At 51.5% G+C, this 14,124-nt stretch overlaps 7 protein-coding genes across 7 annotated transcripts; 3 read left to right on the forward strand and 4 right to left on the reverse strand.

The window, feature by feature from the left end:
- Window positions 1-2,885: 2,885 nt before the first annotated feature.
- TRIVIDRAFT_66636 (uncharacterized protein) lies at window positions 2,886-4,078 on the forward strand (the record flags this gene model as incomplete). The annotated part of the gene is made up of 3 exons (XM_014096452.1): window positions 2,886-2,937; window positions 3,088-3,128; window positions 3,416-4,078. The coding sequence occupies 3 exons, from the start codon at window positions 2,886-2,888 to the stop codon at window positions 4,076-4,078; spliced, it is 756 nt and encodes a 251-aa protein (XP_013951927.1).
- Window positions 4,079-4,624: 546 nt separating this feature from the next.
- On the reverse strand, window positions 4,625-5,482 carry TRIVIDRAFT_43308 (uncharacterized protein; the record flags this gene model as incomplete). The annotated part of the gene is made up of 1 exon (XM_014096453.1): window positions 4,625-5,482. The coding sequence occupies one exon, from the start codon at window positions 5,480-5,482 to the stop codon at window positions 4,625-4,627; it is 858 nt and encodes a 285-aa protein (XP_013951928.1).
- Window positions 5,483-6,056: 574 nt separating this feature from the next.
- Window positions 6,057-7,195, forward strand: TRIVIDRAFT_183151 (uncharacterized protein; the record flags this gene model as incomplete). The annotated part of the gene is made up of 4 exons (XM_014096454.1): window positions 6,057-6,145; window positions 6,331-6,386; window positions 6,458-6,750; window positions 6,816-7,195. The coding sequence occupies 4 exons, from the start codon at window positions 6,124-6,126 to the stop codon at window positions 6,901-6,903; spliced, it is 459 nt and encodes a 152-aa protein (XP_013951929.1).
- A 245-nt stretch (window positions 7,196-7,440) lies between these two features.
- TRIVIDRAFT_43042 (uncharacterized protein) lies at window positions 7,441-7,802 on the reverse strand (the record flags this gene model as incomplete). Its single annotated transcript, XM_014096455.1, has 2 exons — window positions 7,441-7,604; window positions 7,685-7,802. The coding sequence occupies 2 exons, from the start codon at window positions 7,800-7,802 to the stop codon at window positions 7,441-7,443; spliced, it is 282 nt and encodes a 93-aa protein (XP_013951930.1).
- Window positions 7,803-8,442: 640 nt separating this feature from the next.
- On the reverse strand, window positions 8,443-10,345 carry TRIVIDRAFT_114669 (uncharacterized protein; the record flags this gene model as incomplete). Its single annotated transcript, XM_014096456.2, has 2 exons — window positions 8,443-9,022; window positions 9,096-10,345. 2 exons carry the CDS (start codon window positions 10,343-10,345, stop codon window positions 8,443-8,445), a joined length of 1,830 nt encoding a protein of 609 aa, XP_013951931.1.
- Window positions 10,346-12,785: 2,440 nt separating this feature from the next.
- TRIVIDRAFT_57511 (subunit Spc1 of the signal recognition complex) lies at window positions 12,786-13,185 on the forward strand (the record flags this gene model as incomplete). Its single annotated transcript, XM_014096457.1, has 3 exons — window positions 12,786-12,836; window positions 12,899-12,958; window positions 13,012-13,185. The coding sequence occupies 3 exons, from the start codon at window positions 12,786-12,788 to the stop codon at window positions 13,183-13,185; spliced, it is 285 nt and encodes a 94-aa protein (XP_013951932.1).
- TRIVIDRAFT_216834 (uncharacterized protein) lies at window positions 13,084-13,943 on the reverse strand (the record flags this gene model as incomplete). Its single annotated transcript, XM_014096458.1, has 4 exons — window positions 13,084-13,443; window positions 13,510-13,580; window positions 13,632-13,710; window positions 13,767-13,943. The coding sequence occupies 4 exons, from the start codon at window positions 13,863-13,865 to the stop codon at window positions 13,345-13,347; spliced, it is 348 nt and encodes a 115-aa protein (XP_013951933.1).
- Window positions 13,944-14,124: the final 181 nt, after the last annotated feature.

Raw genomic sequence — 14,124 nt, forward strand, 5'->3', positions numbered from 1 at the left:
TGCCTCGTCCCCGCGTTTATTTGCCCGCAAGAAGCGCTGCGGCTGGGGACACAGCGTCGAGGGCACACGAGGGCACACGACAGCAACCAGACGGGCTGCAGCTCTTGTTTCTGATACGAGCACGCAACTCTTTGCTTCTACTGTACGGCACGCTACTGTACAGATACACACCTCTATGGCACTGTGCCTCGATGTGGCATTGCATAGCCTCCATCTCCAATTTACAATGGTCGCCCCCCCTACCCCCTTCTGTGTTCTCTTCTTCAAGATGGATACGGACGGTGCTCTATTTATATGATAACATCACTTCATACGGAGTACATTGGGTCGCCATACAGTACTGCTCTCCCTGCTGCTGCCCGCCGAGGTACAGGTAATTAGACTTTTTGCTAGGCTGCGTCGTGATTGACGAGATTGGCCTTTTCCTGAGAGTGCCAAAGCCGCGGACTTGGCCACCCAGGATACCTCGAGCAATGGTACCTCCGTACCCCCGTCCGTGATGCATCTCGGCTGGAGGCAAGCGAACAAAGAGAAACATGATACCCTTGGTCCAAGTACCTGCCGGATCCTGCGCAGATTGTCGAGCCCGGACCGGGTTTCCAGGTTCTTGCGTTTCATGTGCCCAATGCCGGGCCTGATTGGACCGAGACATCGATTGATATCCATGGATTCGTTTCCTACCAGTCCCTCGTACTGTACAAGTATACTGCAATGTAGAGATTCGGGGGGAGGGGGGTCACCGTACACAGTACAGGTTCGTGCCTTGTGCAACCTTTGCCCGGTGCCTCGACCTGCGTCCAACCACGGCGACGGATCTGGTGCACTGTTCGATTTCAGAAACTCGAAACAAACGAGTTCATGTACTCCCAACCCATTGGCACTGGCAGTGTTTCACATCCGAGCGCCATGTCCAGGGAGGGCAATCAAGCCACTTTTACCGGTTTGGAACAGATAAGGGAGGGAGACTCAGACAAGAAGGTTTTCGCCTTCTTCAAGGGCGACTGAACCCTTGGGGATGGCATTTCCTTTTACAGAGAAGTTCAATTGGGGCCGTGCGTGAGAGAAAACCAAAGAAACAAGACGAAAGACGTGATTGGAATGCATTTCGCAGCCTGCCCAGGGTTTCTGGGGGAACAAGACAACAATAGCCAAAAAAGGCCCGTCCATGCATCCCACGCCGCGCCTTGACTGGGCGTAACAAGCTCCCTCGCCGGCTAAAGTAAACAAACAAGTGCTCAATTGGTTGCCTTGGATGCATCCAGCAATTGGCCCCCTTTTTTCTTTGATTCGAGTTTGGCAGCAATAGTCGTACGTTGATCGTTGCTTGTACCTGTACGAGTACTGATACTGTAGAAAGTAGAAGCATGGAGGCAGCTGCAAGTACCTACGGAGACGAATAATGATTATGGGTCTGCACTTTAATGCCGGAAGCATCGCCGTCCAGGTACACCGAGTTACAGCGCTGTCCGTACCTGATAATTTCAATTGATCGACTCCCTGCGACTCCGTATACTCGCTCTGCATTACCCACCGCAATACGCAAGCATCAACTCAACCGTCAACGTGTCCTGAAGAAAGGAAATTGGTGAGTCAATGGAACCCTTCCGATCTTTCCACAGCGCCAGTGGCAATCGGTTCGGTATTCATCGCTCAATTGCCGTCATAGGGCCCCCCCGTGTTCTCCATACAGTTATACAGCTGCGATGGAGCACGACACGACTGTTTGTTACTCACAGTGGGCTCATTTCTAGTGCCGCTGTCGGCGGATAAACAAATGCGGCACGACGCTGCTGTAACCACTAGCTGCCACTAGCACCGACAGTTGAGCATCAATGGGAACCTACAGTACAATACAGCATCGTCGGCCCCCCTGGATGCTCTGGCGCCTGTCGCTGTCTGGATGGCGAGCTTTTTTCGCTAAACGAATTGCGCAGAGGTGGTGTCATCGTCAAAGAGAAAAAAAGAACCTTGATGACAATTGTCCAGTATCCATCAAGGTCCCGTCGACAGGGCCCTTTTTTCGACGGCGCGACATTTGCCCTTACCAGCCACAGCCAGCACTCGCATATATCCTGCTTTTGTAGTCTCCTCGTGTACGAGTACTCCGTACAGTAGAACGCCAAGCTAGGGGCGCAAAGCGTCGCCCTGCAAACGCCATGGAAAAGCAAAGAAGGCAGAGATAGTACGGAGTGCTGCAAAAAGAAAAGAAAGAGACAAGCAAAAAAACCTCCCCTGACCGCCTTCCAAGAGGCTAAAGTCGTCGAGCTGCTGCACGCTGACGCACCTCAATGCGCCTCTAATGCACCCTCCATGCATGCAGGCTACCCCGAATGATACTGTGTCTCAGTCCAACGACAGCGAAAAAACGACGCCCAGAATCAAGGGCCCCCCTAATTAATTCAAGTCAGGAACTAGAGGCCACGGTCCCAGGTGGCCCCGTCCAGGTGCGTCGGGCTCTAGGGTAGCAGAGTGGCAGGGTTGGCAGGGTGGCAGAAAGGCCGCTTGGCACCAAAGAGGAAAGTAGGAGGAAAAAATGACGGATGCTCGCCCGATTGAGGGGAAAAAAGAGCATGAGAGAGAGTAGTGAGAGAGAGGGAAAAAAAGAGGGCTCCATATCTTTCCATCGTAGGAAAATTTTCCCCTTCCCGCCGGGCCCTGGACCTGTTCTCTCAGCTACAGTTTATTACGACTACGCTCTTACTAAATTGCAACCCCAGCCTTGCCGACTCCCGCTGCGCTGCTCTGGCTCTTTTTGTCTTTTCTTTTGATCGAGTACGTAACGCCTAGAATATTCCGTAGCTGGCCCTCACCGCCTGCGACTCTCAGCGCTCCCTACCTAAGTACTAATGGTAGCTTCTCAGCTAAAGATACCTTAGACAAAAAAGATGGCTGCTGAGACAGATTTTGGAGAGTTCCAAGTCCTCTTGCTAGACATTGGTATGGCACCCCCTCCCCCACTTACCCCGGGCTGATCAACGTGGCGAGCGACGAGCTGCGCGAATTCGAATCACGGGTTGCCCTTTGCTTCTTGCTCGCATCTTTCATGTCCTCTGGCTGATGCTTATCGCGCAACCTTCACTCATGCAGAGGGCACCGTCTGTCCCATCTCCTTTGTCAAGGATGTCTTGGTGAGTTCTCCCTTGGCTTCCTCTCATTCGTCCCCCGGCGACGGTCTGGATTCGCTGTCCCGTCAATCGCCGCCGACCATCCCTGTCCGGCAGCCAATCGAGTGGCGATGTTCAAGACTAGACACCCTTGCCTTTCCCCAACACGACACCTAGCTCCTGCTCAACCACAATTATGCGCGCATAGTGCTGCTGTTCGTTCTTGTACTCGTACACCCGTACACTCGTCTCCGTCCCGTCCCAACGCCGTGGCTGACCTTGGATGGGCCCTTGCGCCGTTCCCCCCTCAGTTTCCCTATGCCCTCGATGTACTGCCCAAGTTCTTGACTGAGCAGTGGGACGAGTCGAGCTTTGCCGAGTACCGCAACGCTTTCCCTGAAGAGTATCGCAATGATCGCAGTGCCTTTGAGGCACACGTTCGGGACCTGGTCGCCCGAGATGTCAAGGCCTCGTACCTAAAGGCGCTCCAAGGGTACCTCTGGAAGAAGGGGTACGAATCCGGAGTGCTCAAAGCTCCACTGTTCCCTGACGTGCCGCCTTTCATCACCAACGCCCATGCGGCCGGCCAGAAAATCATGATATACTCGTCCGGATCGGTCCCGGCCCAGAAGTTATTCTTTGCTCACACGACCGCCCAACCCCCCGACATGAGCGTCCTTATTTCTGACTGGTTCGACACCGTCAATGCGGGGCCCAAGACCGACGTGGCTAGCTACACCACTATCCTGTCTCACTATCCGGACATCAGCCCCGCACGTTGGATCTTCCTGAGCGACAATCTCAATGAGGTAGATGCTGCTCGCCAGTCGGGCATGCACAGTGTCCCGGCCGTCAGACCGGGCAATGCACCGCTGCCTTCCCATCACCCGTTGACTGAGTTTGCCCTCTCCGAGTTCACTCCGGCCTCTGTTTCACAGGCCGTAGCCGCTATTGCATCCAAAAAATCGGCCTGAAGATGGAGACAGCGTTGGGGATTGGTAGCTCGAACATTCAACACGCAGGCAAGTTTCCTCGCCGTAAAAACCACCCCACGAGTCAGTTGATGGCGGGGAAAGAGATCCGGTAGTCAGGTGTTCAACATCGCATATTTAGATGACGGCAGCTTTCGTACAAGTATGTACTGATATGTCGACAATTATTGCCAGCTAAAAAGGAAGAAATGCTATTTGACTGGGTCGCTTGTGAGATCAACCATGCGGGGGGACTGGCTGACCGCCATCTCGACGCTCGGTTGGAGGTTTCGACCTGCTCGGGGTGTGTGGAGGGGGAGGTGGTATGTAGGGAGGACTCCTAGGCGGTCAGTGTGTGGCTTGGTTGTTCTCCAAAAAAACACCCAAAGAGAATAGTTCTTTGCCGAAAGTATCATGACGCTCCGCACCCGAATTTGTTGGGCCCTAGTGCATGGAGCTGTTCGTTCTGGGTGCCGCATACCGAGTTGGGACTTGTGTCGTGATCCGAAGCTTCCTCCCTCGCAAGTGCAAAGGAGCCAATCAGGTCTGCTACTCTTTGAGAGTCATGACGAAGTTGTTTCTGGTCTTTCCTGGGTTGACTTCTTGCTTTGGGAACGTCAGACCTGGCCTCACAACTCCCGCAACTCTTCTCCATAAGCTGTAGGCCAGCTTTTGTGTCTTCTTGCTCCTCACTCTGATGTAACAGAGCTCGGCCATCAACTCGTCAAACTTGTCATCCGTAAAGTACCGCGAATTATCGACACAACTCCTCGGCAGGACGACGAAGAGACAGGGAAAGAGCGGTTCGGTGGTAATCGGGGCGTCGACATCGGCCCGGAGAAACGAGAGCGTTCGTAGAAGCATGGCGCCACGGCCGAGAGCATCGGGGACAAAGTTGAGAACCAAGCTCAGCGAGATAATGTCGAACGGCCCTTTTCCATTTTCAGGCAAAGGCCTCTCCATAAAGTCCTGCTGCTGAATGCCTGGTTCCTGGCTGTTCAAGTCAATGTGCTCAACGTTGAAGACTTTGCTGGTTGAACATGCGTTTCGAGTGCTCAACGCCCCGACTTCGAGCATCTGCAGAGGTTGTGACTGCTTCTTGAGCTCGTCCAGTGGCAGCCATTCCATGAGAACCTTTGATGTGTCTCCCCCTCTGTCGATGCTTTGTCCCTGTAGGCTGGCCTTTTGATAGTGTCCCAACCCTCCCAGACTCTCGAGTTCAGCTGTAACCTTGACTTCTGTTTCCTTATCGCCACTTCTGATGGCCCTAGCTCGAGTCTTTTCCAGCTGATGGTGCTTGTTGATTAGAGTCCTGCTCGCCTTGCGAGTCATAGAGCGTGATGGTGTAGCAAGCGGCGGTCGACCTTGTGCGAGACGAGTCAACGCCTTCTTCTTCTTGACGACCATGATTCCTATTTCGTTAGGGAGGTGCCCCCAGTATGTCCGTCAGGCAAAAAAGGTATCCTGGGTATGGGGATGAGCTGCTGATGAGCACAAGGAGGTTGATCGTGGCGTGACGCTCGCACGAATTGCAATATCAAGGACAGCTGCCTGCAAAGGAACGTAAATGACGCCTAGGATCCTGGCTGTCGCATGGCTAGCCTTTCAGCGTTGAAGTTGCATCGTGCGATTAGGCCTCGGATCGTTAGTTTTTGCGTACGAGGTGCTGGGTTCAGAGCCTCGCTGCCTCGGCGTGCAGACAAAGGACCATATGTCCGAAAATGATGAGAATGGCCATATTGAACACACTTTTACTTATAAATACTCATCCGAATGCGGTTAGCATGCTCGTCAAGACCTATTGATGATGCTCGTGGAGAGAAATCACATGATTTTGGAGCTGGATGGGCCAATCACAGCGCACGCTTGCTGGAGCCCTAATTTTTTTTTGCAATTTCGCCCACACTGGCGGATTAATCTACCTCACGTAGCTGGAGAAACTTCTTTTCCTCTCTTCTTTTTTTTTTTTGCTTTCACTATTCCGATAAGTCGACAACTCCTCAACGCACAATCCCTCTCCGTGCAAAACTCGACAACAAGCCGATACAATGGCCCCCGCTAACAAGAAAGGTACGACTTGAAAAGTCTTTTGTGTCGTCGACAGAGCCGAAAGCCCACTCCCGCCTTTTTGCGAAAGCGACGAATATACACACAAATCAAAATGATCTCCCCAATTTCTCCGCGCAAGCATCATGCAGCAGCAGATTTTGCGAGTTCTGAATAAGAGCGATTGCTGATGCGTCATGTTCATGTAGCTGCCGCCAAGGGCACCAAGCAGGCCAACGCCGCTGCCAAGGCCGCCCTCAAGGGTGTAAGTAAATTCTTCTTTGATATATCGCGAACCAGGAATGAAAAGGCAGTTTTAGCTAACAAGATTTACAGACTCACTCCACCAAGAACCGCAAGGTCCGCTTGACCACCTCTTTCCACCGCCCCAAGACTCTGGTCCTGTCCCGTGCTCCTCGCTACCCCCGCAAGGCCATCAACCACACTCCCCGCCTTGATGAGCACAAGATCATCATCCACCCTCTCAACACTGAGAGCGCCATGAAGAAGATGGAGGAGAACAACACCCTGGTCTTCATCGTCGATGTCAAGGCCAACAAGGCCCAGATCAAGCTGGCCCTCAAGAAGCTCTACGACATTGACACCGTCAAGATCAACACCCTGATCCGGTATGTTTTTCATGTTTGCCGCATTACAATGCAAAGAGAGAAATCATACTAATTCCCATTTCTAGCCCTGACGGCTCCAAGAAGGCCTACGCCCGCCTGACCCCCGATGTCGATGCCCTCGACATCGCCGCCAACAAGCTGTCTCTGGTTTAAGCAGGATAATTTGTTGAGAGAGAGGTCGTTTTTTCTTTAGTCTTTTGACAATTTCTTTTCTTTTTTCTCGGCAACGGAATTTGGTCTGGTCTTGAATGCGTGCACAACCAATAAAAGCATGGGCATCGGAAACTTAAGGGAGTTGAAGCTTTGTCACTTATCGGATCGAAATTATGATACTATATGCAAAGACAAACCCGGTCCATCCACGTACCGAATTTCGGGGAAATTAAGGGAGAAGAAAATAAATGAAGACGGGGAGGTGATGACAAAAATTCCAATGCTCGCTCTGATTGATGTCCTCTTGAATCATGTCGTTCCAAGTCTAGCACTGCGTAGATCAAAAAGTGCATAGTCCATGTAATGCAAATCCATATTGAGAATCATATGCTATCTCAATGGATCTCCATGTTTTGGATCATTATTTCAAGAGAAAGAAGAGTTATCGAATCCCATTCCACATAACCAATTCCATATCTTCATACCACGCATAATACATATCGTACACCCCAACCCCCCGGTCCCCATCCCCTCTCTCTATGACCGCATGTTATTCAAATGCTTCATCGTCAAGAAATTAATATCCAAAAACCGATCCACGCAATTCGCCAAACACCCCTCCTCGCCCTTCTCCAGCTTCGCCCCCTTGATGTTTCCAGTCACGCACTTCTTCCAGCAAATCTGCGTCAGGTTGTGCGTCTCTGCGAGCTTTTCATCAGTAACTTGGCCCCCCAATTCAATACCTATGGAATAGGGAAAGGACGAAAGGGTAAAGACATACGGGCTTGAATCTGCGATCGCTGCTGCTCATTGGCAAGAAACTGGCGCAGCTCCGTCTTATCTTTATCGTTGAGCTTCTCAAGATCGAGATTCTCAATTCCAGTCTGCGCAGCGTTCATGGTAGGCAAGAATAAACAAAAAGTTCTCCTTTGCTAATATTTTCGTTTATATCGTCAAATCGACCCCTGGCTTCTCTAGAAAGGGGGCGTAAAGAACAGGAGAGTTCGTCGTAGGAAGGGGGCGGTAAATCTGGTCGTTTTGTACGTAGAATGATGGGGAGGTTGATAATATTTTTTTCCTTGCTTGGGTTTGGGCCAATGATGGCGGAGTGTTGGTGGTGCGGGTGGACGAATGGGAGGAGAGGGATTGGGCTCCACTTTGGGATGGCTTGAGATATGCAGGTTCTTTGGGAGATGAAGATATTGGAGTCGTACAGATGGATGGATTCTCATTTCCCAGTTTTGAGAAACAAGAGGGAAACTATGACACGAAGGGACGATGAAGATGCAGACGTAGATAACAAGTATATATATATATATGTATTCATGACGAATATCAGAATGTCATATTACAAGCAAGGCTATAATCATGACCACACGCCTCAGAATGCTTCCCGAGTCTATGATGCCAATTCTACCCTAACAGCGTCCAATGAATAAACAAGAAAAACATAACAAGAAAGAAAAACACTAAGAATAAAAAAAGAAAACAAAACAGCCTCCCTTTTATGCGCAAGACCGCTACATACAAATGTATCCTTTATATCCATCGCTTCCATCTCGCCACGGAAATCAAGAGAATAACGAGCACAGCCATGAAGCCGATGACGCCAAAGAACGGCCCGAGGCTTTCACCTCCTCCCCACGGGACATGAACGTTCATTCCAAACACACCGCTGACCAAGTTGAGCGGGATGAGAATGGATCCCAGAATGGTGATCTTGCTCAGCACTTTGTTCGTGTCGGTGCCCTGGGAGATGTTGTTGATTGACAAGGTGGCGAGATAATTGCTGTGGGCACGGGACAGAATCTTTTCAAAGTGGCCAAGGTTGGTTGCCATGGTCACAACGTGATCCTGGATGTCGCCCAGGTACATGCCAATGTCCATGTGCGGCGTCACTTGGTAGTTTTCGTTGCAGCGCTTGGTGAATCCGCGGAGGACGTCGGCCTTGCCGCCCAAGAGTCGCAGGAGGGCCATGCAGTTCTTTCGCACGCGTCCAATAGATCGCAGGAACGATTTTGAATCGTCATCCCGCATGACAAACACTTCGTCTTCAATGGCATCGGCTTCAATCTCAATCTGGTTGATAACAGGGGCGAAACTATCAACGATGTTGTCACTGGAGCCAATGTTGTTAGACCACCACACATGGCAAATGAAGAAGAAAAAAAGGAGTGTTATGAAAAACTTACATCAAGGCATAGCAGATCCAGTCGCTGCTAAGAGAAACATAGTCCTTGAGGGCCGTGATCCTCTTGCGCACCTCCGAAGCATGAGAGTTGGGCGCAAAGCTGAAGCTGAGCGTTCCCTCTCTGAACACGATGACATAGATGTTGAAAGGCTCGTATTCTTTCCCATCAGGTTCGTCTACTACATTAAACGACCGGAAGCACGCGAAATAGTACGACGGGAAGAGCTCAATCTTCTCTCGGGCTTCCTGCGTGACAATATCTTCAATGGTCAAAGGGTGAACGCCAAACGCCTTGCAAATGCCGTACACTTCTGCCTTTGTGGCGTGATTGACATTGAGCCACCAGACACCGCCGTCCTCGTCCTCTGGAAGTTCAAACAGCCCTCGGATATCCTCTCCTGGGAGTACGAGATCGCCCATCTCTGCGGCGTGAATCGTCGATTCCCATGCGGAAGAGAAGAAGCTGAAGCGCGTATTGTCGACGGTATGATGGGGCTTTGGAGGAGGAGGAGCAGCTTTCGAGTACACCTTCTCGTTGGTCATGGAGTCATCAGAGGGTATCTCGAGAATATCGCCGTCCACTGTAACCACCTGTGCCGGCTTTGGTAAAGTAGAAGTGAGTCGCAAGTCTTTGAAGCTCTCCGCGGCTTGGACCTCAGCCCGGGCATCTCGTTCAGCACGCTCATCGGCGATGAAGTCCTCGAGATACTCGAAATCGATCCGGAGGTCGTGTTGCTTGGGGTGCTTCTCCTGAAGAGGGTAGCAAACGTCTTCCTCAGCAGTCTTGTTGGTTAAGAAGCTTCTGTTATCGGCATCTCCCGCATGAGATCGGTGGCTTCGTCGGCTAGAGATGGACATGGCGCGGCCAAGGACTTCCTCAACCTCGTTCCTAGCCTCGGAGAAGGACATCTCGCGCTCTCTACGTCGAGCCTCAGCGAAGGCCTTGACCGAGTTAGGGGGCGAGATGGATCTACCATCCACCGACGATTCCACCGTTCCACGACGGCCATGGCGCGGCGTAGGTTGGACATCTCCCTCTTCGTCCAGGATAGCCTCTTCAAAATCACGGATTCTAACCGCCGCGTTGTCAGACCCAGACTCGAGATGGCGAGCGCCGTACAAACTATCAAAAGTTCCCCGGCGCGGTCGCTCAGCTCTCTGAGCAGTTAAATGCTGTCGATGGTCGTCAAGTTCAGGGACGGGGGCATCATAGCCTCCCTCGTTGGGGAACGTTTCCTCGTGCTCGGACATGGTGAACAATCTGGTTTATCGAAAGGACAAGAGCGGTCTGAATCGAAACTATCACCGCGCAACTCGGACGAAGCCTGCTGGCAACTCTAAGGGTTCTTGGACATGCTTTGACAATTGGTTCTATGACGCTTTAAGCCTGGGACAGGCTGTCGAGTGCCCTCTCGGCGCGGCAGAGGCGCGCCGAGTATTTGGTTTGGAACAAAACGAAGACCCCTGGGTCTCTAGATGGGTTTTCCCCGGGCTCTGTAGCTGATGGAGCTACGGAAGAGGTGTAGGAAGCAAATGCGGGATTGGCGAGCGATCAACTATCGGAAGGCCAACTTATGGGGGTTCTTTGTTGACTCCGCTATAGACCCAGCAGCCGGGCCCAAGGAGCGAGGGGAAGATAACGACCGGGGAGGCGAGTTGAGCCAACTTGAAGGCTTTTCGGGGTCAAGTCTGCGATGCGCAGAAGCGAAGCTGTTCGGGGACCCTACCGAGGGTTAATGGCTTCACAGCAGTGATGAGAAGCCTGTCGAGCTATCGAGCAGATGGGCGAAATGGTGCCTTTCTTGGGGGATTGGTGGTGAGAGGCAAAAAGGAGATTCTCCGAGGTTGTCTCTTTTCGTTTGCGGCGAAGGGAAAGGGCTGATGTGTGCGCCGCAAGGAGAAACGACGGGGTTTATAACGCTATCACCTTAGCGAAAAAGGACTTGTTGGAAGGCCCGAGAAGACGCGTCAAGGGCTTAGTAAATTAGGGAGAAGAAAGGCATCAAAAATGGTGCCTTCGACCGATAACAAGAAGAGAAAAAAAGAAGAAAAGAGTTTGTAGAGAGACCAAAGCCAAAAAGCTCGTTAGCCGTTTGGGAGGAGATGAAATTTTCCCTTTTTGCGGTACCCGCCGCCACGAGAATCAGCTGGAGGTCGCTAAGCTGGTTTGGCCAGACCGAAGAGCGCTGGGCTTTGGGGGGCCAAAAAAAAAACCAAGAGTTGGCTGGGAGAAATTTTTAGGTACTGTAAGCAACTCGGAGGTTCCGAGGTACTCAGCCAGACTACGAGGGGAGCGGACCGGTACTTGCAGCCTGTTAAGGTTCTCACATGTGTTTTGCGACGCTCCTATCCAAATGAGGGTATATTCTTGCCCGGCGCCCTCCCCTTATTGGTACTCGATACCCGCGCTCAACGGTTTGTCCAGCGAGCGCCACTCGGTAGCTCGAGGCCAGGTCCGCGATCACGGCACGTTTCGGCCTCCAATGGGCGAGAAGCAGGGCCATGTGCATATGCAGAGCGGAATTAAAATCGGTTTACGAGATTTCTGATCATCAAAGATTTATGTAAGTGTCGAGCAACTCGATGCAGGATGCAAATAGGGCTGGTGAGACACTCAGTCTTCAGCATGGACGACAGGCATGTGAAAGTCGAGAACGCTCCTCTTCGGACAACGGCACGGGTTGATTCCATCATGGATATTATTACCTCTCAGTGTAGCAGCCACGCTCCCTAGCTAGCAGGAGGGGCTTATGGAGTGCGGTGAGCAAGTACTACCTGTTGAGCAGGTAGATACTATGTATGTATATACTAGCTCTCGAGATGTTGAATGAGCGGATAATGGCCCGCAGCAAGATCGCTTCGATCACTTGCAGCATTGGTACTATAAACAGAGCATACCTACGTCAGGCGTCTCAATTGCCGCCGCAAGCACTGTGCGCTGCCAAGGTTCTGCATCATCTCCGCTTTCGCTTGCGAGATGCATCCCTGTTTGGAAATGATAGATACGGAGCAGCCCATCTCTCGGAAGATTTGATGAGCTGACAATAAACGGCTCCTTAATGGATACTCGTCAATTGTATCGAGCTGTGGAAGCTATAGTCACCGGTAGCTTTTCCACAGACACTTCTTTTAGTTCCGGGTCAGATCCCACAATGCACGCCAAGGACCTGTTGGGGGGGACAACTTCCATGCACCAGATAAACGCAATGGCTCGGCATTAGATATTGTAAGTACGTAACAACAAACAGGCAAACAAGCAAACAAGCACTGATACTAGACACGCGCATACACCGCCTAATCAAAAAGAAAAAGCAAACCTTGAAAAAGCAAAAAAAAAAAAAAAACGGCTCACCGGCATGCATCATGCCGTCTTTCAGACCCCAAATCCTGAAGCAGTCCAGGTTAGGTAGCTTAGCTTGCTTGGTAGCCAACAGTATCGTGAGCTGGCACCGCCACACTTCCCCGGGCTGGGCTCCACTCGGATTCCCAGTCCGGCCATGTGCGCCACACGCATCACCTCTAGCTCTAAAGACGTGTCTACTATGCAATGCAATGCTCGGCAGACATTGTCACTGTTTGCTTCTATTCCGTACTCGCCCATCATCCTCTCCGCGATACCGCCCCCAAACAAGATAATATACGATAAAAAGTGGATTGAGCAAATATCGTCCAAGAAGAGGCGTCGCACGTCATGGCGGAGGAGATCCTGGACAAGCTGCGGGATGTTGTGGAGGGCCAAATAGTCAGTATACCAGACCCCATCCAACGAGGGCGAATATCGGCTGACTGGTTATTGTTTGGCAGGATTTTGAGGGCCAGCGACGAGTGGAAGGCCTAGCCACTCTGCTACTTGCTCTGACAGGAGTATGATTGACCTCCCCCAGCCTCGAATTGAACGCATTGCTCACACTTCCAAGCTCATCGCATTCAACGTCGGATACGTGCTACAAGACATCGTCAAATGCCTTTATGTTGGACTGGGAGGGACTGCGTTGACATTTCTCATTATTATTCCGCCATGGCCGTTCTATAACAAGAATCCGGTCAAGTGGCTGCCTATCGGATCTGCATTTAACACGGGCGGGACATGATGACTGGATAACGTCGCTCTGAGCAGGTCCCGGCGTTTGTCACCTTTTTCTAAAACAGCATGTAGCTTAAATCTTTCCGAAATCATGTGCCACAATTTCCCTCTCCATGCCATGATGTATTTCCTTGCGTTTGCTTCCCGTTCCGTCCGCTCCGTCCGTTTATCGACCGTACTTCTGGAACTCCCAGTCTCTGTTGTCTAGAGGGCAGACCGATCGAGCTTTCAGCCATCGTGAAATGCAGTGGAAGTGGAAAGCATGCTAGTACACTGTCAGTCTTGTTGCTGCCGAGAAGGGTTGTTTTGTGTATAGGAATGGGCGCCTTACGTTGCAAATGCCCCATGCCACTGTGCACTCTTCGCTCGTGGCAGATGCCTGGTTCGCCTGACACTCTATGCCTGCTGGGCGTAAGCAACAATTTCATCCGTAGGGTAATGAGAAAAGCTCACAAAGATCCATGATGTGGTTTCGGCAGATGGCGCAGTTATCAACGACGATATCCCAAGCCCACAACGCTACAGCGTTCCACTACTCCAGTCAGTGTTGCTCAGCCTGTGCCATGTCGACATGTCCCATTAACACACCTTTTTGACCTCAAACTTCTTCTTGTCGGCTCCTTTACCGCTGACACCATCGGCCTTTTTGGCGGCCACTGGGGCATCGCTCATTTCAACGTCAGCCATTTTTCGGATAGCTCGTGACCTCTCAACAAAGCTCTATCTGTAATGATGATTCCACGATCTCGGAGTACCGCGATAGGGCCGTAAGGATGCGACGGTGTGTAAACGAGGGGAGCAGTCGAGTGCTTGGGAATCGATCGATGACCTGTGCGGCTCTGTTAGCTATCAAGGTCCGTCGTAGCCTAATGTTAGTTCAGCAGTAACGGAGTACTCGCCTCAAACACTGTTGGGAGAAAGACTGCTGATTAAGCCTTGGCACCAA

This window comes from Trichoderma virens (assembly GCF_000170995.1).
Source record: "Trichoderma virens Gv29-8 chromosome Unknown TRIVIscaffold_88, whole genome shotgun sequence".
NCBI lineage: Eukaryota > Fungi > Ascomycota > Sordariomycetes > Hypocreales > Hypocreaceae > Trichoderma > Trichoderma virens.